Source organism: Lipophrys pholis (assembly GCF_963383615.2).
Source record: "Lipophrys pholis genome assembly, chromosome: 4".
NCBI classification, from domain to species: domain Eukaryota; kingdom Metazoa; phylum Chordata; class Actinopteri; order Blenniiformes; family Blenniidae; genus Lipophrys; species Lipophrys pholis.
Genome location: NC_137637.1, coordinates 690,910 through 714,093, shown reverse-complemented (window position 1 = coordinate 714,093; position 23,184 = coordinate 690,910). Strand labels below are relative to the sequence as shown.

Sequence of the window (23,184 nt, the reverse complement as noted above, 5' to 3'; positions counted from 1 at the left end):
CTGTCAAACAGGTTCCTCAATCCTTCACACCAAAGTCCAGAAGTTTCCAGACGAACCTTCAAACTGTTGATGTTTCCTGACTGACGCCATCTTGGGAAACCTGCCCCAAGGGATTGTGGGATATCAAAGATGGCGGCAGCTCCAGCCAGAACATCAACATTTGAAAAAGCTCCAGACTTTGTCAAGGAAAGAGCCTTGAATCCTGGAGAAAGTCTGGATGTAGTGAGACTGAAGCTTTTTCCTCAGAGAATCCAGATGTGCAGAGATCCAGAGGACAAACGGGATCTTGTGACACGAAGCCTCGGGAACCTTCGGGAGGTTCTGTGACGCTGAGACGTCAACAAACCGGGGATGTCCCGCCAAAATAAAATGCTGGAAATACCAGTTAGTCTGAGTGTGAAGAGGAACTTCCTTCAGGAAGGTTTTGATGACGTATTAGAGACGGATGTCAACTACTACCACTGGATCCTACAGTTTTGGTTTTACCCCCGAGGATTCTGGGAGAGGAACTTCGATAATGAGAACGACAAAGTAAGACTGTAAATTATGTTCAGACAAAATATCGAAAGGAGGAGAAAGATACTTCGTACATCACCAGCAATGTCAGTCAGTAGTTTAACTGTTCAGCACGTAACTCCATGCCATGCTACATGCTACATGCTAAAGAGTTACAGGGCTCACACACCAGTGATGCTACATGCTAAAGAGTTACAGGGCTCACACACCAGTAATGCTACATGCTAAAGAGTTACAGGGCTCACACACCAGTGATGCTACATGCTAAAGAGTTACAGGGCTCACACACTAGTGATGCTACGTGCTACATGCTAAAAAGTTACAGGGCTTACACACCAGTGATGGTACGTGCTACATGCTAAAGAGTTACAGGCTCACACACCAGTGATGCTATGTGCTACATGCTAAAGAGTTACAGGCTCACACACCAGCGATGCTACATCTTAAATATGATTAAAGTGTGACTGATACACTCATCACCAGCAGCCCAGTCCCTCACTCTACATTAGCATAGCGCAAATCACTGCTACGCACTGCGCTATACGTTCTGTAGATGGAGTCGTATTCTGGAAACTTCAGGTCTGTTGGCGGTGACGTAGCATCGAAGCAGTGGCTGTGTGGAAGTTTTTCATGGCAACACAGAAACTTCATGTATTGTTTGCGTACAGAGTAGAAATTGGACTCAAAAGCATTTGTTAAGTACTTGTATTGGTGCTTGGCATCAATAAGGACATCGCTCTCAAAATGTTGCAGTGGAAAAGAAAAACGTGTCCAAAACGATACGTTTTCACTTGTAACGTGAACGAGAAGTCAAACTGTTTTTGTTTTACTTAAATTGCTCATATTATGTAAAATCTACTGCCTAAAGGTTCCCCAGCAGTACTAACCGTCCCCATACCTGGACTGACGTCCCAGAAGTGAAGACAGTCTGTCCTCTCTCTCCCTGGCTTGTTTCAGGTTTTAAAAAGTGTGTTGCTCCAAGCAGCCAATCAGAAATCAAACCCTATATAGTGTCATCGAGGGTTTAGCCAATCACAATCAAGGTAGGCCCTCCCTTTGACTCCTCCCACAATTAGGCAGCTCTGCTCTGGCACATGGCACCACGAGAGGAAGTACTTCCTCCTCTTCCCAAGATGGGGATGTGTAGGCAGAGCCAGTCCAGCTCACACAGACACAGCAGATTCTGAATGTAACTCCTATGATCCAAAATTCAAATGCGAAAAATCAAGGAGCTGGAAACTTAGAATACTGAAGGTTTCTGGACCGACCAGACCAGGAGGAGGAGGAGAACATCTGGAGGATAGGAGAACTTTAAAAAAATCAACTTTTGCCATCCTTGACCACTAGATGTCACTGTATGACGACAGACAGCTGCTACACTATTTTCATTTAGTTGCACAACTGTGGTAATAACTGCTTCAGTACTAGTAAAAACCCTTTCAAAGGGTTATAAATGAGTCATTACAGTCATATCAAAGTATCCTCCTGAACTAATCCAAGTCACACAGCCCAGGATGTTTGTTGTTAACCTTTTTCTAACAGCAACTAGTAGAAACTGATAACGAGCCAAGAAGCAGAGGAACAGACTGAAGATGGGAAAGAGGTGGAGGCTGATAAGAGCAGGACCAGATGGCCCGAAACAAAAGAACCGACCGAGAGACTTCAGTGACCCTCGGGAAGGAATGCCTGTTTTCAAGCGTGTGTGTGCATTTAATGGACTTAAGTCAAACAGATTTACACGGCAGCCTTTCAGATGAGCAACACATGGCGCACCTGAGTGTGTGTGTGTGTGTGTGTGTGTGTGTGTGTGTGTGTGTGTGTGTGTGTGTGTGTGCGCGCGTGTGTGTGTGTGTGTGTGCGTATGTGCGTGTGTGTGTGTGTGTTGAACACACTCCAACACCGAACACTCACAGAACAACTGTTTGTGCTTGGCCATCAAAGTATCTCTTGTTGTTGTTACTAAAAGCTGCACAACATCAGTAACCACCCCCCCCCCACCCCCCCACCCCCCCCACCCCCCCACCCCCACTCCCCCCCCCCATCTCACCACGCTAATATTGCGATCGTCATCTCCCCGAAGAATCTCTGGTGTGCACAACAACACATGGGTACCATCTGATAAGAAGTAGTAGAACACAAAGTGTGCTTTAAAACAGAAATCCAGAGAACACACTGACCCAGCGATGAAACGCAGAAAACCTGAGATTCTGGTCGTCGACGTACGAATGTGAACCGCGTTAGTGACCGCCTTGCTCACCGCTTCAAGTGTGATGTCAGAAATTTACTTCTGTAAACTTTGTTCATTCATCCGTACGTCTATCTTCTGCACTGGTTAACCAAAGAGAACCTTGGTGGAGAAAAGAAGAACATTTCAACTTCCTCACTTCTGTGCGGTCGGGCCCATCTACTAACTAATCGTTTCCAAACTACTGGGAGGAGTTTCGAAGTAACAACTCTCAATGTGATGTCCTGCGTCTGGAAACTGCGTTTGTTCTCACCACATTGGAAAAGTCGGTGCAAAGCGGCTCCTTTAGACCTCGTTTCCATGACAACGGAGCTCGGAGCCACTGAAAACTCAACTTTTTGAAAACGCTTCGACTCACAAAATTGGTAAAAAGATTTCTCTTATGTGGCTCGTTTCAAATGCATGAGCAATCCCAAAGTGCGTTACATCATCAATCCCAGCCATCCAGGACGCTCTCAGTCTGTCCAATGGACTTGTCCTGTTCGGCAGTTTGACCAAACAATATGATGTGATCTAGAACCTTCTGGGGTCAGAACAGTGTTTGCTCTAGAACAGGGAGAGACCTGGAGTCTCCTCCTGTTGCTGCCTTTGTTAGAAGTTGGCATGGCTGCTGTACACGACCGGGGGGGAACGCTCAGAGAGAGAGAGAAGAGAAGATTGAGGGGGAGAGAGAGGGGGGTGGAGGGATGGGAGGGGAACAACATACAATGCCCTTGCTAGTTAATAGTGACTTTCAATAGCAGGATATATGAGACTTGATGTCGTCAATGGAAACAAGAGTCACAGCAGCAACAACAAATAAAACCTCATACGAAGGAAGTTCCAAACCGCCCAGCAAATGGTGAACATTTCAAAGAAAACATTGCTTTTTTAACAAATTTCTGAGTAGCGACACAATACGACAGTGAGACTGAGCTGATATATCAGTGAAGCTGCTATGAAAGCCTCAGAGCCACGCTGCCAGGGCCACTTTGTAAAAACTCCCAGAATGCAACAGGCTAGAATTGATTTTAGACATTTCATTGTATATTACATCATTAAATTTTAGCTTTGTGTTGAGATTGAAGTCAATTTTCCGTAGTAATCACTTGGTTTCTCTGGAAAATATTGACATCTTCATCACGTATACTTTGTGCCACAACTCAGAAAAACTTTTAAGTTTAAATCTAAAAGTTATTATGGCAATTTTTCACCGGTCTGGCCCAGTCAAGATGAAACGGTTCTGTATGTGTCCTCGGAACTGAAACGTGTTCAACACCTCTAGAGAATTAAAACATGCAAGTTATTTTTTATTCTATAGGACATACCGACTGAGGAATCATGTTAGAAAACAGTTTCTAACTTATTTTGATCAAATCCAAGCTGCAGCCTCGACTCAGAGAAAGCAGCAGGAAGTGATTAAAATGCATATTTAACAGTGCTTAGCCAGGAAACCTCACTTATCCACAATTCTGAGTCGTTGAAACAGACAAATAATAATCTGCATGCCAGAAGCTTTTAAAGATCAAATCCATAATGAATATTCCAGTGAAATATTGCTGACTCAGCATTACGCCGCCGCAGTGTCACTGCGTATTTGTCAAACAGAGCAACATGTTTTCTTCTAACAGGAATGTGGTAAAGTGTGGCCGCATTAGACATTGCATGCATGCATGTAGCGAAAGTCACTAAACAAGAAGTGGTTCTGTTGGGAAATGAGATTATCTGACAGTCATGAACACGGAACGATGTGGGGAGAAGAGAAAAACTCTTTGTGGCAGGAAGTCCAGACACGAGGCAGCAGCAGCCATCTGGGATAAAAACACTTTTTCCAGCGAAGCGACTGAACGAACCGTTAAACTGAGAATGACGGGCAGCATAAAGGAGAAAGGTACGATCCCGGATCACAAACTGTCAGAGGAAGGTCGGATCTGATTGGGTCCCTGTCAACAACTGGTTGTTGAGCCACATTTTTCTCTCTTAAAGAAAGATGTTGCTCAGATCCGACAGAATCTGAGTTTTCTTTTTTCTCCAAACTTTCAACAAGTAAATCCAACAAAGGTCAGGGTGGGGTGAACATCTGCAGACCAACCTGGTGCTCGAGGGATCAGACCCCGTTTCCACGGCAACGGTTCAAGTGAAAGCTCATGGTTTTTGTTTCAAAAAAGTTTCCCATTTACACGGCAATGTTTTGAAAATGATGTAGTTTTCTTGTTGGGTCACTAGTTGGAGCTGTTGGTTGTTTGTGTAATGACACCACAGGTCCTGGCCTGGAATGCAGCTCTGCCGTTTTTAATATTTCTGCCTTTGCGTATCATTTGTTACCTAATTTTTATGTACTTTTTTAACATATTCATTACCTTTGCCAACAAAAGTTGGGGCGACTGTTATGTTTTGTCTTGTTTTTTTATCTATTTTACCACATTTTCGCAAAAACAATTCATCTGAATTGTATGAAATTTTCAGGGATGATTTGTCCCTATTCCAGGATGGTTCCATCACATTTTTAGAGCAATTGGGTCAAAGGTCACAGTCTAGGTCACAAAAAGGTCAAAAACTTGCTTGGTCAGTATTAAAACGATTGCTGTCAATCCAAAGCCATAATGTTCAGTTTTCGATTCCCTGTCCTCTGATCTGTCACATGATGCAGTGACATCATGACCCTGGTTAGCGGCTGGGGGTCAAAGGTCAGGGAGGTCTTTTCGTCATGAGGCGGTCAGGATGGAGAATTGAAAACGGAACACTTTGGCTTTGGTTTGACACCAATTGGGTTTAAACTGACCGCATTTCTGTGACCTCGACCGTGACCTTTGACCCAGTCGCTCTCAAAATGAAATCCAATCATTTTTGGACAGGGACAAATCATTCCTGAAAATCTCATGCAATTCAGGTGAACAGTTTTTTTCGAAAAGTTAGTAAAATATATACATACACATAAATAAACAAATAAATACACAGATAAAAACAAACTTTTTGCTGGCGGAGGTAATATATATATCTTAAAACCTGAAAATAAGGTAACTTGACTTGTCCAAGTAAAAATGAATTGAGACTTGTATGTGTGACTTGGTCTCATGTCTGCTTGATGGTTTTTGACAAGTACTCGTATAGGTACTCTGTTTCGATAAGGACATAGTTTTCAAATCGTTGCCATGTCAACGCGAAACTTTCCTGAAACGAAAACACAAAAAAGATGCATGTTGCCTTTCACGTGGGCGTGTAAAGCGACAGAATGAACAGAGCTGAGTGTCAGGGTGTCGTCTGAACAGAGGAAACAGAAAACACATATTCAGTACTTCAGTTTATACCTCTGCCTCACGGCTGCCATTGCTTTTCATTACCAGCTGTAACTCTTCATCGGCCATTAGTACGAACGTACCAGCCGCCAATTTCTGCCCTGAACCTTCGTCTTTCATCTTCGCTCTTCAAGGTGGAGAATAACTGCGACCGAGTTCTCCAGAGAATATCTGTTTCAAAGGTTCCGGCGGGGTTCCTCCGTCTCTCCGAGGCTCACATGTGTTCGCTCGCCTCACCACCGAGTTCAAACATCATCTGTGGAGCCCGGAGGGAAAAATGACAGATTCACCCATGGTGCTTTCTTCAAAGTACAAGTAGGAGTACTAACTTTTAGCTACTTGCCAATACCAACGATACCAATGAAATAAAGTCTAATTTACACTCTATACACAAGATATGAGAGTATTGGACTCGATATGGGTATTTGTGAATCACTAGAAAAATCTTTTAGGTCCTGGAGGAACTGATGAAAAATATCGCTCATCCTCTGAATATACTAATCATGTAGTTACATCATTTTTCACCCAAAGTGACAAGACTATGTGAGCCAAGACATTTCATGAAACATCCAGGGGTGTTTTCTATAGAAGAAAAAAAAGTGAAAGAACAAAGATTTCAAAAGAAAAAGGGTTCAAAGTATAAAAGACTTTGAAATATTTTCATTTCATAACAGATCGATCCTCGTAACTCCACATACAAAATAATTAGGCGCTACAGTTCAGCGAATATCTTTAATGATGCTATCGTTACTTTAGATCTTTCCTTTGTTGGTGGTTTTGGGTTGTTTGTTTTTAAGTTGCACAGAATCGAAGTTATTCTGTAGAGATTATAGAACAGGCATAAATAATCTGCCAAAAGGACTTTGTTGGTGTGTTGAAATTCGACCAGAAAGAAACCATTCATTCATTCATTTGTTTATTCATTCATTCATATTTTAGTTAAAACAACATAAATATATTTGATCAAATCTGAAGATACAAACGTACTTAAAGCTGTAAGCAGCGTTGGCCGGGACCTCGCCCCCTGGCCCGTCGGGGTCGGCCCAATCACGGCCTCTGGTCCCTTTAAATGTGATCTACCTGAAAATAGAATTAAGGACATTATATTTACATGTCCTTAATTCTATTGCTAGTCTTGATGAGCGTGAGTTTGGTGAGTGTTTGAGCGTGTTTACTGGGTCAAATTTGGGCGAATAGCCCAATTTTCAGGAGTGAAAGAAAAAATAATAAGAAACGCACAAAACACAATAAGGTCCTGGCCTCTCGGCTAGGCTTTGGCGAGTGACCACTGCTATTGATCTGCTCCTACAGGGTCCCTGGTGCCAGGTTGTACTGTACACATCAGTTAGACGGCCTTCAGCAAGTTGTGTGCTGTTTTTTCGGAGATTGACTGTCCAAATGACGTCTGGTGGTGGATTTGCGTCAATTAAAAAGTAATTAAAAAAACCTTCAAGCTTCAACCCAGGTTTAAAAACAGAGTTGGACTCAGTTGAGACGATCGAAATATGTTGCAAGTCCAATGGCCGAATCTGAGACATGTGAGCATGTTTAGGGGGTAAATGTATTCTCCTTCAGAGGTTGAGGGCCTTTCTAGGGTGAAAATTGTACTTTGAAAGACAAACTGTGGACTTCCTGTCAGATTTAGGTCTGGGGTGTCAGTGCATGATTTTTAGGTCTCGATGAGACGAACAATTGAGTTTTCCAGGCCCAGGCGTCCAGGCCCCGGCCTCCAGGCCCCGGCCTCCAGGCCCAGGCGTCCAGGCCCCGGCCTCCAGGCCTCCAGGCCTCCAGGCCTCCAGGCCCCGGCCTCCAGGCCCAGGCCTCCAGGCCCAGGCGTCCAGGCCCCGGCGTCCAGACCCCGGCCTCCAGGCCCCGGCGTCCAGGCCCAGGCCTCCAGGCCCAGGCGTCCAGGCCCCGGCGTCCAGACCCCGGCCTCCAGGCCCCGGCGTCCAGACCCCGGCCTCCAGGCCCAGGCCTCCAGGCCCCGGCGTCCAGACACCGGCCTCCAGGCCCCGGCCTCCAGACCCTGGCCTCCAGGCCCCGGCGTCCAGACCCCGGCCTCCAGGCCCCGGCGTCCGGACACCGGCCTCCAGGCCCCGGCCTCCAGACACCGGCCTCCAGGCCCCGGCCTCCCTCACCCTTTCTGGTCGGTCCCTAATTAACTGTGAATGGATCCAACGTCGACACTGAGTTCTTATAGTTTTCAAGCAAAAACACTTTAACTTGGTTTTATGTTTCTCAGGTGAGGCTCTTCATTATTATTCAGTTTTTAACCAATGTTAACTTCATTGAAATACAGAGCGTTTATAAACCACATTACTGCGGTCTTTAGATTGAGCGAAGCCTCAGTGATGGTTATTGTACAAATTATTGTACTTTTAGGTAAATATAGAGCACTTATTAAGATGGCACTTTATTAACATCTGAGTAAACAAATACAAGCAGAAGCTTCTTTAGTCGATTTTAGAAAATGAATGTTTTGATGCTGGTTTACTGGAAATGACAGTTAATCTGAGTTTAGGGAAAACTAAAGGTATATAAGGTTTATTTTCAAACAACACATCAATCCATCTTTCAAAGTATTTTAGAATGCTTTAAAAAAACAACTCAAAAAATAGAAATGAAAAATAAACTGTGAGCTTTTTTAACTCTTAGATTTTCAGTCATTAATAAATATGATCATATCTAAACATTTATAAACATGAACAAACCTGAACACATTTGATTAATTCGGAACATAATTCTCCTTGTGTAAATTTAAAAATAACGATGATGGAGAAAGTTGAACCTGACCTGCAGCTTTTCAGACAAATTTCTCCTTTTAAACAAAAAATTAGAAGTGACAGAGTTAATAATCAAACTGAATTAGAAGTGACAGAGTTAATAATCAGAACTTGTCGTCTTCATCTCAACATCTGGTAGAAACACCAGAACAAACCAGAAGTGACTTTCAGCCAATCATTGAGCAGTTCTGGAGATTTAAAAGTCGCCCCAACTCTCAGACATCAAATGATCTGATTGGTTCATTTCTATGTCAGTCAATCTGATGTCGATTCGTAATTGGTGAGATTGATGCTAAGCCCCGCCTCCTCCCCTGTGTTTTAGCTGCTCACACACACTGGAGAGAGAAATCAAGAAATCCTCTCTGTTATTGGAGATTATCTTAGAAAATGAAGCGAACACAGTTCAGGGCTCATTATTACTTTGTTGGCATAAACATATTTTGACATTATTACTGTTTAATAATTTATGTAAAACATAAATCTGCTCTGGGTCTGGGGGGGGGGGCACCCTGGCGCCCTCTATTGGCCAGCCGCCACTGACGTTCATGAGGTTTGATAGTGAAGTCGCTCTGAACACTTTGCAGGATGCAGGGAGGGAAACAATCTTCTCTCCTGAGGTGGAAAAGCGTCAGCAGAGGAGGGACGTGTACACCAGGATATCATCCCTCCAATCCCTGCCAGCAGACTGCACCCTTCAGGTATCGACACACCTTTAAGAAAACGTTTCAAAGTGTTGTCACATGGCACAGCCTGCAGTAGCAGGACGGCCGGGCTGACCTGGCGTTACCTCCCGAGACCTGAGGTAATCCTGGCGAAGGCTTTTATCGCCTCCGCATGCCGCTCATATCTGCACAGAAGATGACCCCGGTGTTCCAAACCTTCCTCCCGATAGGATCGTCAGAGATCAGACCACAAAGTCTCACTTTGATGACCAACTTTTACTTCTTCTGTTAGTTTTCACTTTGCTGCATCTTCCTTTCTCCCCGTCGGGGTTTGAGGCGTCGGAGAAATGATGTGCAGTTAATCTGGTGTTCCAGCAAACAGCCTATAACTCTATCTCACACACACACACACACACACACACACACACACACACACACACACACACACACACACACACACACACACACACACACACACACACACACACACACACACACCATCTGTTGCACATTTGGCCCCTGGCCTTGGAGCTCCATTCCCCCTCTCCCGTGTTTTTGATCACTCCCAGTCTTTTCTTCCCTTCGTCTCCTCTCCAAAGACTCACCTTCATCGTCTCCTCCTCCTCCTCCTCCTCCTCCTCCTCCTCCTCCTCCCCCTCCTTCTCCTCCTCCTCCCCTCCTCCTCCCCCTCCCCCTCCCCCTCCTTCTCCTCCTCCTCCTCCTCCTCCTCCTCCTCCCCCTCCTCCCCCTCCCCCTCCCCCTCCCCTCCTCTTCCTCCTCCTCCCCCTCCCCTCCTCCTCCTCCCCCTCCCCCTCCTCCCCCTCCCCTTCCTCCTCCTCCCCCTCCTCCTCCTCCTCCTCCTCCCCTTCCTCCTCCTCCTCCTCCTCCTTCTTCTCCCCCTCCTCCCCTTCCTCCTCCTCCTCCTCCTCCTTCTTCTCCCCCTCCTCCCCTTCCTCCTCCTCCTCCTCCTCCTCCTCCCCCTCCTCCCCCTCCTCCCCTTCCTCCTCCTCCTCCTCCCCCTCCCCTCCTCCTCCTCCTCCTCCTCCTCCTCCCCCTCCCCCTCCTCCTCCTCCCCCTCCCCCTCCTCCTCCTCCTCCTCCCCCTCCTCCTCCTCGTCAGCTGTTCTCCGTTTCCTCTTCACGTCTCGTCTTTCTCCAAACTTCATATTGTTTCATTTTGATGGTGTGCTGGTGCCTCCAGACCAGACCAGGCCTCGTCTCCTGAATGAGGTTAGAGAACCTCGGAGGCCGTTCACTGGACAGGAACCATGTTTTTCATGTGGTCCAGTTAAACAAACACATCTGCCTTCAGGAGGCTCAACAGTGTGCTACCTTCAATAAGCACACGGCGAGCCAACAACTTCTGGGGAAACATTCTTCCCTGTTTAGATTATCGTCTGCAAAACAAACTTTTGTTTTTAGTGTCTGTTAAACACCATGAACACGTCAGAAAGCGGTCGGTGCAGTGGTGAGCACTCCAGCTCACAATGAGAAAGTCCCTGGTTGGAGTCCCGGCTGAAGAGATCACATGTTCTGGCCCATTTCGCCTGAATTTGAGGTTAAATGATGAATAAACGTTTCTTTTAACAGATTATTAAACAGACAAGAAGGTGATGCTTCTTCCACACGTGACTGACTTCCATTGCGATGCCTCATTTCTTCCACCGCACGTAAAAGCAGGTGAGGAGGAGGTAAAGTGTCCAACATCAGACCCGTGAACCAAAACCAGTCGCAGCAGGCTCCAATCCAACCAAACCATCAACAAAATGGGACTTTTGGACCTTTCACTGGATTTTGCATCATTAAAATTGGCTTCCTGTTGAGATTTCAGTCATTTTCTGTATCAAGTCTTTAGTTTTTGTTCAGTTATAGATATTTTTATCTGGCATACTCTGCAACACAAAGAAAACTTTAATGTTTGTGCTGCTCCTGACTTGAAGGGTTAGGATGTTTTTAAACTGGACGTTACGCCACGAGTCAGACCTTCAAATTCCTTTTTCTTCATTGAAACAGCAGAGGAAATTAGGTTTAAAAAAACTAAACTCAGAAGAAAATACAAAACAATTAGCAATCATTTGTTCAATAACGAAACGATTTGAAAGATATATTACTTCAATTAGTGGAAATAAATGATGTTGAAACAATCAAGAATTGAACAAAACAAATTGAAGTGACCGTTTCATTTCATTTCTGTGTTTTAAACCAAACATATTAAACATAACCAAAATACAGCTCTGAAATCCATCAAATGATCCGAAATATAGATTCAGTTGACTTTCAGATTTAAAGTAAACCAGTTTTAGGAACAAGTATTTTGCTGGGAGGTGAGCTCGGCCATGGAGTCCCTGCACACCCGACAGGTACGCCTCTTATACCTGGCCGGCTGGCCTTTCACACTCGTCCTCCTTGATGGTGAAGAGAGGCGGAAGCAGCTCACAGGCAGTTTGACAGAACTGGAACCGAGGTACTAGTTTACCGGTCCGGTCCTTGTCTCAGAGTCGACTGTTGGATTTAGTTCAATAGAAAAACATGTTTTCTTCATTAAAGAGCTGCTTGGCTGTTATTTTATTATCTAATGAGGGTTAGGGTGAGTTCAGGGTTAATGACACCAACATGAAAGCTGCCACCTCCAATCAGCATTTACATCAGGCTGTGACGCATCAGAAACATTAAAAGTACTGCAGAATATTTTTGTCACAAGAAGCCAGACAAAGGAATTAAATGCATCAAAATCAGGAGGGAAAGTTTCTTAAAGTAGAAATGCAGGCAGAACCAAAATCACAGGAAACTATAGGAAGAGCAGACGTCCAGAGATCAGCAGAGGAAGCTGCAGACTGAGGCCACGTTTACACGGACCTGGGTTTTTACAAAAATGGACATTTCAACATTAAAAAAAAGATTTTCATTTACACGGCCCGCGTGTCCACCTGGTTCAGAGCTGCTATGAGCAGCCAAACCTGTAGGGGGCAGTGTAGTGAAAACCACGAAGACATGATAACCAATCAGAATCCTGGAAAAAAAACACCACGTCACGAAATGTGACGTAAATATCCGCCTCCCCTTTTAGATGCAACCAGAGAGAGAGTTTATCCAGATCTCCACTGAGGAGTTTTCAGGATTCATCCTTTGTGGTGAGTCGTGGCTGGTTTATGTGTAAATGAGCCCAGAAGCAGAGAAATATCTGTTTTTTTAAAACATCCAGGTACGTGTAAACGTGGCCTGAAATACTCTGAAAGGCTGACCAGACACACCTGACAACGTCCAGGTGATGAGAGGGACACGGGGGCGGGGCCAAAACACTGAGGACAGCAAAGTTGTAAATGTTTCTCTGCGTTGAAAATAACAAATTGTTCTGAAAAACTCCTCACTGAATAAATTAGAGACAACAGGGATTCACATTCTAAAAATATACCTAAGGGCCTGTTTACACCAAAACTTTTTAATGTGAAAATTGACAAACTTTGGTAGCAATTATGGTGTTTGGAGACACTGAAAACACAACTTTTTGAAAACGCTCCAGCTACGTCTCCTTGGAAACGTGGGAAAAAATATACTTTTCTGAAAAGTTTCCTCTGTGGTGTCATGACTCAGTCCATATTCTCCTGGACTTGGTACTTTTATTTTGACAGTCACCATAATAACAGTCCAACTTGGTAGTTTTATTTTGACAGTCACCATAATAACAATCCAACTTGGTAGTTTTATTTTGACAGTCACCATAATAACAATCCAACTTGGTAGTTTTATTTTGACAGTCACCATAATAACAGTCCAACTTGGTAGTTTTATTTTGATAGTCACCGTAATAACAATCCAAGTTGGTCATGTTAGTGATGTTTGTTTGTTTACAACAAGAGACTCTCCGATGACGTGCCAATTGTGTTTGATTTCCGTCCACAAACATCAAGCAAGAACAAAAACACATTCCAGCCTTCATCACAACCACACACACACACACACACACACACACACACACACACACACACACACACACACACACACACACACACACACACACACTCGTGTGAGTCTCTCTTCTGCTGATTTTATTTTTCTTCCCACTGTGAGGGAAATGGTTACAATCACACTCAGTTTTTTTTCCTTCAAACAAAAGAAGCTCCAACTAGATTTTATTTCCTCACGTTGTGAGTCTCCAGACCCGTCTGTGTGTGTGGAGGCTGGCTTTTCCTGTCAGCGGCTGAATCTTTGAGACTTTCCAACAGAGGGAGTTGCTTCATGGACAAAGTGTGTTTTCTTATTTAATGTCAGATCCAAACATGGTCAATCATTATAAAGAATACTCAATACCCTTCAACGAATCCTTCACTGATCAGTGAAATGTACTGAAAACATATGACAGCATGTCTTGAAGATTCTAACCTGATACCAGTTTTTATATTTACTACCTTTGAAAACAAATATCTGTACTTTGTAGCCTTTAAACTCCTTTAAATTGACTCATAACCTCCCAGAAGACACTTCAGTTAGAGTTAAAGCCTCACAGCAGCCGATTTTAACAATCAGACCGAAGTTGCACAAGAAGCCAAACAAATTCCAGAATTCACCTTCGAAGAATCACGTTCAATCATCAGTGATCTGATGTGACTCCAACGACCACGATGAAGAGCTGATATTATCCAAAATCCATTTTCTAAAGGTTCTCCAGCAGTACTAATCGTCCCCATACCTGGACTGACGTCCCAGAAGTGAAGACAGTCTGTCCTCTCTCTCCCTGGCTTGTTTCAGGTTTTAAAAAGTGTGTTGCTCCAACCAGCCAATCAGAATCAAACCCTATATAGTGTCATCGGGGGTTTAGCCAATCCCAATTAGGCAGCTCTGCTCTGGCACATGGCACCACGAGAGGAAGTACTTCCTCCTCTTCCCAAGATGGGCATGAGTGGGCGGAACCAGTCCAGCTCACACAGACACAGCAGATTCTGAATGCAGCTCCTATGATCCAATATTCAAATGAGGAAAATCAAGGAGGAGCTAGAAACTTAGAATACTGAAGGTTTCTGGACCGACCAGACCAGGAGGAGGAGGAGAACAGGAGGAGGAGGAGGAGAACAGGAGGAGGAGGAGAACAGGAGGAGGAGGTGAACAGGAGGAAGAGGTGAACAGGTAGAGGAGGTGAACAGGAGGAGGAAGAGAACAGGTGGAGGAGGTGAACAGCTGGAGAACAGGAGAACTTTAAGACTCAACAGGTTATCAACAAGCCAAACTGTGTCGACCCAAATGCAGATGAACAAATATAACAAATATAACATATATAATATATATAAACTGTCCATCCAAACCAAGACAACAGCTTGAACTGACGAAGCCACTTGGAAAAGGACCAAAGTCTTCTGACGTCCGACCAGTTGAACCGTCCTCTGTCTTCCTGGCGCCATCCAAAGACAAAGTGAAGTGTCTTTGGAGGCTCGTTTAATCAGCAATGATGTCGAGGGAAAACGCAAAACTTTGTCACGTCTTAATCGTGACTTTGCTTGTCAATATTTGAAGGCTGCTGCAGCGTCAGTCTTAGACAGAAAACTAAAGAAACTACAGCCGCTGGTTCTCAGGGGAACTCCTGGTGCAGAACCCTCCTCCCTCTGAACCCGACGGAGCGAATGAACCCCACCCTGTTCTTCTGCGAGGTTAAGTGTGTGCTAACAAGGTGTTTAGTGTTGGTCTGTGAGCTGCTGGCAGAGCCAGGCCCGTCTGTCCTGGAGGACACCGTTCACCCCTCGTATATTAAGGAAACACACCTGTAAACATGCAGCACAGTGAATTTGCCAGTGATAAGATAATTGCATTAATGATATTGACTTGCTGCCATTAGAAGTGTTTATGGGAGCTGGAGTTCCTTTGCTTCTCTTAGTCACAACAGCACCTGCAAAGTTTCCACTCTGTCATTTCCTTAATGGCTTTTGTTTTGATGAAGAATTTATAGTGCCTCTTTAGCTTTGGGACTCAGGAAATGCGTGCAATGAAGCATTTCTGCAGCGCAGATCAAAATCCCGTTTTCTTCTTTCTCTCTGGTGAGCGTGCCGAGCCTTTTATGATTGTTCACCTAATTGTTTTTTGGACTGTAATCCACTGAAGTCTGCATACTTCACTGGTTTGTTTATTCGGGTCCTGAGTTCCCTCCTCGATAAGACATATTTTTCTTATTATTGTAAGTTTCTTTTTGTTTTAAATGCTGGTGAGGAGCACGGCGGTGCCAACCAGCAGAGGCATGGAGCAGTTAAACCTGCAAACAGTGAATTTGTTTGGATTTAATCATTTGAAAAGATGAGATAATGGTCTCGGCAATAAAAGAGAGTTGTAATACAGATGTGGCGAGCTAGGCTGCGGACCGTTTCTTATCCAGAGGATGTACTTTTCACCACCAACACTATCTTTATCTGCTGATTCAAACCACCTGCTCTGCTCCTAGTTTGTTTTACAATCACTGCTCTTATCTCCGTCCAGAGGCAGTTGCAGCAGTTTAAAAGAAACAACTTCAATAAATCTGTGCTCGAGTTAACAACACATTAACCCCTTCACTGACGCAAGGGTTTGCATTGTTTCCCACAATGCACTTCTCCTGGGGATTAGAGAGCAGTCACATGAAAGGGGCGGAGCTTGCAGCGTGTGACCAATCACAGAGGGAGCAACCCTGCAGAGCAGCTGACTTTACCATAGAGGAGCAGTTCATCTCTGAGATTATGAAGAATCCAAACACATCCAGCAGCTCAGAGCAACACTGCTGCTGCAGCCAGAACCAGAACCTTCCTGACTTGTTAATGCTGACTTGGTGAGATTAGAGCAGATTAATTCATGGGACAACAGAACCGGAGTCACTTTCACTTTATTCCAGCAGAACGGTTCCAGGCAGAGCTTCCTCACTGCTCTTCTTTTACTTTACATTTTACCTCCACTTGTTCTGAGGCGGAGGTTCTCAGGCGGAGGTTCCTCCGTGTGAGTGTGTTTCCTGTTGGAATATTAATTCATCACCGTGACGACAGGAGAAGTTCTGCTTCCATTAAATCATGGTTCTGCAGTTCTGTCAGTGTGAGCATTATTATTAAGCTCATTATTCCAGATCAACCCTCGTGGAGCCAAACAGAGTTGAAACAAGTCAAGAACAAGAACAAGAACAAGAACAAGAACAAGAACAAGAACAAGTCAAGAACAAGTCAAGAACAAGTCAAGAACAAGAACAAGTCAAGAACACGAACAAGAACAAGTCTAGAACAAGAACAAGTCAAGAACAAGAACAAGAACAAGAACAAGAAAAAGTCCAGAACAAGTCTAGAACAATAACAAGAACAAGAACAAGTCAAGAACAAGAACAAGAACAAGAACAAGAACAAGAACAAGAACAAGAACAAGAACAAGTCAAGAACAAGAACAAGTCAAGAACAATAACAAGAACAAGAACAAGTCAAGAACAAGAACAAGAACAAGTCAAGAACAAGAACAAGTCAAGAACAAGTCAAGAACAAGTCAAGAACAAGAACAAGAACAAGTCAAGAACAAGAACATCCTTGAACGCTCAGTGACCAGGATTTATTGGATTCTGTCAAAATATTGTTCTAAAATCTCTTTCTCCTCTCCTCTCCGCTGCAGCTCTAAAACTGTGTTGTATTTGGCACCATATAAACAAGATTGGAATTGAATCGAATCAAATCCAATCCAATCCAATCAACAGCCTGCGCTCAGGCCACAGGGAAGTTTCTTCATGCAGTGGAAGTACAAGTTAACGAAAATGAGGTGATGTCATGAGACACACCACTCCCGTCCTTAAAAACTGAAAAAAATCGAATAAAGTATTTGTGCTTTATCAGTTTCTTGGTGCTCAGAAATCCCGCTGAATCTTAAATGGTTCCTGTTCAGGACTTTCCACCAGCAGTGCAGTGGCACAGCACGACACGGTTAATCACAACGTGGTGAAACCAAACCGATTCAAACAAACCGTTACTGCAACAGAACAGAATCAACAAGGCAAAGTTCATGTTTTCCAGCTGCAGCTCTGAGGGCATCACTGCCACCTTCTCAACCGGCCAGGCGGTGGGTGGAGCCAGGCGGTGGGTGGAGCCAGGCGGTCCAGAGGCGTCATGGCCGACCGAGGCCGGGAGGTTCAAGAATCACAAGCACTTCTCCTCACTTTACATCTCGCTCTGTTTTCCTCCACTTCCACCACAAGCCACAGTTTACTTTGTTCAGCCCCGTAAAAAGGCTGCGGCTGCAAAACATCGACATAAAAATTACGACGGGGCTTAATGTGAAATCCCAGCAGTCACTGGAGGAATTCCTGCACTGCTAAATGTGAGCAGACGGGGACTCATTAAAAACTCGTCCGTGTGGAAGAAAAATGTTTTCTTTCTGCAAGGACATAGTTTTATACGCAGCCACTACATGATGAAGTGCCATCAAAACAAACTTCTCACATAAACTACGATGGATTTTACCAGATTCAAAGTATGGTGGTGTGTGTTTCTGTAATGACCGCGCTGAAACGTTCCTGCATTCATCTGCTTGAAGGGCTTCAGCTCAGTAAGTGGAGGTGGACCCGGGGTTGCTGTAGACATTCTCACTACATGAATGGAGGGTAAGGGCCATGGTGCTGAAAGCACGGTCTCTGAATACACTCTGCTTCAGCTGGGAATGAAACAAATATGTATATTGGCTTTAGCATGCAGTCTCAGACATCAACAAAACACAACCAAATGTACTTTTTCCAAACATTCTTTTGACGAACTCTGGCAGTTTCTTGAAAACAAAGTCCAAATAATATTTGTTGCATCTTAAGGTATTGTGGCTGAGTCATGTCGTTTTCAGCTCTGTGTCGAACTGCATGAAGAGGAGAAAGTTTTGGTCGAGTTGCAGCCGATAGTCTTTTCTGCTCCTGTTTTGTTTGTAACTCCACAGTCTTTTCAGTGTGTTTATCCACGTTTGAGCCAAACTGACAACACAACACGCCACTACACACAAACTGGGCGGAGCCTAACACTGAAGCAGCTCAGGACGAACCTGATCGGAGCAACGACGACGTGATTGTGACAATTCACTGCTGTTTTATGGGCAGTTAACTCTCAATTTACAGGATGACTGAATTCATTCCCAATTTATGAGATTGCTGGGCAAAACAGACCATTGGCAACGATATTTAAAACTATTCCCACCATGTGGAAGTCGGGTGGGGGTCCACCGGGGGCTGGGCTGAACACATTAGGTAAAGCAGGTCATGTAGTTGTGTCTTATGAACGAAGTGAGGCTGTGCCTGTACAGTGGAACATGCTACGTTTGTGAGCGAGCAGACGGAGTTACTCTGCAGACATGAAAGACTTCCTAAAACTGGGATCTGGGTGCAGGTTTTTAAAAAATGTTGAATATTTAGTTGCAGGATTGCCTACATTGTCTCATCATCAATAGTTACAAGTTGATCAAAAGAATTCATTTTTTTAAGTATTCTTTTATTGTTAATTTCAGATTTCTCCAACTAAAATTGATTTTGAGTTGATCAGACAGATTGATTTTTCTAACCTGCTCCAGACCAGGTTATGTTCTGGATAAGATCACATCGAGTATAAAAGCTCCGCCTCCTTGTTTCAACTCTGTTTGGCTCCACGAGGGTTGATCTGGAATAATGAGCTTAATAATACTGCTGACGCTGACAGAACTGCAGAACCATGATTTAATGGAAGCAGAACTTCTCCTGTCGTCACGGTGATGAATTAATATTCCAACAGGAAACACACTCACACGGAGGAACCTCCGCCTGAGAACCTCGGGCCTCAGAACCTCCGCCTCAGAACCTCCGCCTCAAAACCTCCGCCTCAGAACAAGTGGAGGTAAAATGTAAAGTAAAAGAAGAGCAGTGAGGAAGCTCTGCCTGGAACCGTTCTGCTGGAATAAAGTGAAAGTGACTCCGGTTCTATTGTCCCATGAATTAATCTGCTCTAATCTCACCAAGTCAGCATTAACAAGTCAGGAAGGTTCTGGCTTTGGCTGCAGCAGCAGTGTTGCTTTGAGCTGCTGGATGGGTTGGAATTCTTCATAATCTCAGAGATGAACTGCTCCTCTATGGTAAAGTCAGCTGCTCTGCAGGGTTTCTCCCTCTGTGATTGGTCACGCACTGCAAGCTCCGCCCCTTTCATTTGAACGCTCTGATCCTGAAGGGAAACTCTGGTTGAACTAGTGAGTTGATAACCTGCTTCCTGTTAATGCAAAAGAATAAAAGGAAAGAATGCTCAAACTGTAAAGTAAGGAAATGTGTGTGTGGTATCAACAAGCCCTTTTCTTTCCTTTTAATCTGTGACACATTTGTCAGGAACATGCATTTGTGGGATTAGCATCAGAGCAAATAAACAATCCACTGAATTTTCATGGTGCTTCTTTGCGGTTCTTTCACTTTTTCCAGTGTTCAACCCTCGTGAAAAGCCTGAGTGTTGTTTGAGCGGGTAATGAGGGCTGGTGTGAGTCACTTTCACTTTAGAGCAACGATTCATCAAAACAGACATGACAGACACATGACATCCAACATTAAAGTTTAACTCTGGATAAAGAGAAAACAGCGCAGGAGGAGGATTATCTGGACTCTTTTTGTCCTCATAATTGGAGACTGAAAGAACATTTACTGGAAAACGTGTTTTCTTTTCAAACATCTAAAGGAATCATATAATCCCACAGGATTACATTCACAAAAAGACAGTTTTTTTTTAATATTAATGACAAAAAATAATTTTCCCACTAACAACAAATGCATTCCAATGAGAACGTACAGACTGGATGTCTGTGCACCGGAGGAAACGCCTGGTACTTTTACTAGACTACTTTTGGCTGCAAGACGCAGTCGACTTGCACGACTGTTATGCAACGTTAAGCGACTTCTGAAGTCTGTAATGGAATCAGAGTCCGGCGCCCCTGGAGCTCTGCACCTGCAGGTACCCGTGCAAACATAATGACAGTATTTTACAACTTCATTAAGCAACATGTTTTCTAAATCTTACATTCCGAACGCAATATAGAGTCAAACCTGTGATGTCGGGAGGCTGTCGTGTCCCTGAAGGGAAGGTTCCACTCTTCAGAGGGTCGCAACGGCAAATTGTAGGACTAGTGGATATTGAATGAGCCAAACACCAAATGTTATGGAAGAAACATACTTTAATTTAAAAGCACATAACTGAACCAATACAAAGAAATGAATACAAAAAATAATACTATAAAGTTCCCAATAACAGAACGCCCCCCCTTTTTCAAAGATGTGGAAAGGAAGAAAGAACAAACCTCACGAATTGATCAAATTTGTTTTGCAGCGGCTGTAAAAAAGCAGAAACAACAGTCAATTCATTCACAAGTTTTTTTAGTTCTATTTTTATTTCCGCCGTCGGGTCCGTGACCTGGGCTCGCGCCGGGCCGTTCTCGCTGTCACCTTATTCTTGACAATGTCTTCGTGCAAAACTACTTCCGTGTCAACAAAGGCGCATGTAATTACCATATATTACAAAACGTTTGAACCCGTGCCCTACTTTCTAATAAACTCAAACCCTGAGTCTGTTGGGAACTAAACAGTATCTACATAATGAAAGGTTAAAAAAAACTTTGAAATATTCAAACAGTGATATATACAAATATTTACCTGAAAACAAGACAATATTTTACAACAGTAAGTCTGAAAAAGCAAAGAAACATTCAACAGTTGTCTCAATACATATCGCTAAAATATTGTACAAATGTAAAGCTGAACAGAAAACAAACATGCCAAACAAAGCATTTGGACATAGATAACAATGGGCATTAAATGGTGGGGGGAGGGGCATGTTATTCAGGTACATACACAAGTAAGTGTAAAAGGAACGCTGTGTATTTAGCCTTCAAAACTGCATTATTACATGGTCCTGTGGCTGCGGGTCCTACAGCTGCAGGTCCTACAGCTGCAGCTTCCTTTTTATCGAGAGCAACACCTACTGGGAGACTGCAACAAGAGGAGCAGCCGTAGGACCCGCTGCTGTAGGTTATACGGCTGCAGGTCCTACACCTGCGGGTCCTCTTGCTGCAGGTCCTACAGCTGCGGGTCCTCTTGCTGCAGGTCCTACGGCTGTGGGTCCCACAGCTGCTGGTCTCACAGCTGCATTCCTATGGCTACGGTTCCTACGGCGGCAGGTGCTATGGCTGCAGGTCCTACAGCTGCAGGTCCTACAGTGGTGGGTCCTACGGCTGCAGGTCCTACAACTTCGGGTCCTACAGCTGCGGGTCCTACAGCCACAGGTTCCACAGCTTCAGGTCCAACAGCCACAGGTCCTACAGCTGCAGGTCCTACAGCTGCAGTCTCCCAGTAGGTGTTGCTCTCTAAAAAAAAGGTGAGCGGGTCCTACGGCTGCAGGTCCTATGGCTCCCAGACCTACAGCTGCGGGTCCTACAGCTGGGGGTCCTACAGCCGCGGGTCCAACAGCCACAGGTCCTACAGCTGCAGGTCCTACAGCTGCAGTCTCCCAGTAGGTGTTGCTCTCTAAAAAAAAGGTGCGCGGGTCCTACGGCTGCAGGTCCTATGGCTCCCTGACCTACAGCTGCGGGTCCTACAACTTTGGGTCCTACAGCTGCGGATCCTACAGCTGCGGGTCCTACAGCCACAGCTTCCACAGCTGCATGTTCTACAGCCGCGGGTCCTACAGCTGTGGGTCCCAATAGGTGTTGCTCTCTAACAAAAAAGGTGCGCAGGTCCCATGGCTGCAGGTCCTATCGCTACAGGTTCCTACACTGTTGTTGGATGTTTACTAGCTGCTTCTGTAATGAAACCGCACACACATGCTGAGAGAGCGTTTTCAAAAAGTTGCACCTTGGGATCCGTTCTCAGAGTTTCGTTGTCATGGAAACTGTGCCTAAATATTCTTCTTTACGGTTTCAGAGCGTATCGCAGCAGATCCATGTGTGACAGAGAATGCTTTTCCCAAACATGCTGTTCACCTCAATAAGACTTGTTTTGCAGGACGCCTGCTGTTTGCATGTTGCACCAAACTGGAGAAGCTCCGTCCATCCATAGATGTGAGATGTGGTTTCAATCAGACTTCCCATTAACAGTACGTGGTGTTGGAAGGCTCTGACCTCGGTGGACTGGTTCTACCTGAGTCTGTCTCCACTGGAGCCTCCTTCCATGTTTACCTGCTTCCTTAAACAAACCAGCAGCAAATCAATTGCAACAACATGTTGAGGAGTCACCACGCCGCTCTGCTGCTCTCCAGCTGTTCCCTTCCTCTCGGGGTGGTCAAAATAACTTCCCCGCATTTAATAGGACCGCCGCAGAAAACAGAGCGACCCCGGGCATGCACGAAGAATCGGCAGCAGCAATAAAAAGAAGAGACTGAACAACAGTAAATAGAGCCGGGGGGGGGGGGGGGGGGGGGGGGGGGGGGGGGGGGGCTGTGAATGTGGATCCACTTAGCCTGCAGCCTTTAAAGGGTTAAAGATGGCTATGGGATAAGTGGAGCTCGTTTATCGCAAATTTGACAGTGGTAGTTAAATGTTGAGGTGCCAGAGTGTGGAGGCAGACGACGCTCTGCGACCCCGGATCCTCGCCGCTCCCCTCTGGGAGTTTCTCTTTTATGGCTCCTCGTCTCCTCATCCTCGCCCCCGACGCTCTGCATGAAGCAAGAAGAAGAAGTGGATTCTTACTTCTGCCTCTTTTTATCATCACGCTCTCAAAGCTGCGCCAGGCCGGCCAGATCTCTTCCTCTTTTA

General features: G+C 44.8%; 1 protein-coding gene across 1 annotated transcript in view; it reads left to right on the top strand.

Moving 5' to 3' along the window:
* Positions 1-11,816: 11,816 nt before the first annotated feature.
* rspo4 (R-spondin 4) overlaps positions 11,817-23,184 on the top strand; it is a gene marked incomplete at its 5' end in the record, with an annotated part of 54,951 nt that continues 43,583 nt past the window's right edge. Inside the window, 4 exons of the mRNA XM_080462294.1 lie at positions 11,817-11,840; positions 21,509-21,747; positions 21,833-21,907; positions 21,993-22,123. Of these exons, the coding sequence (XP_080318420.1) occupies positions 11,817-11,840; positions 21,509-21,747; positions 21,833-21,907; positions 21,993-22,123 (469 nt within the window). The remainder of the gene's footprint in view (positions 11,841-21,508; positions 21,748-21,832; positions 21,908-21,992; positions 22,124-23,184) is intronic.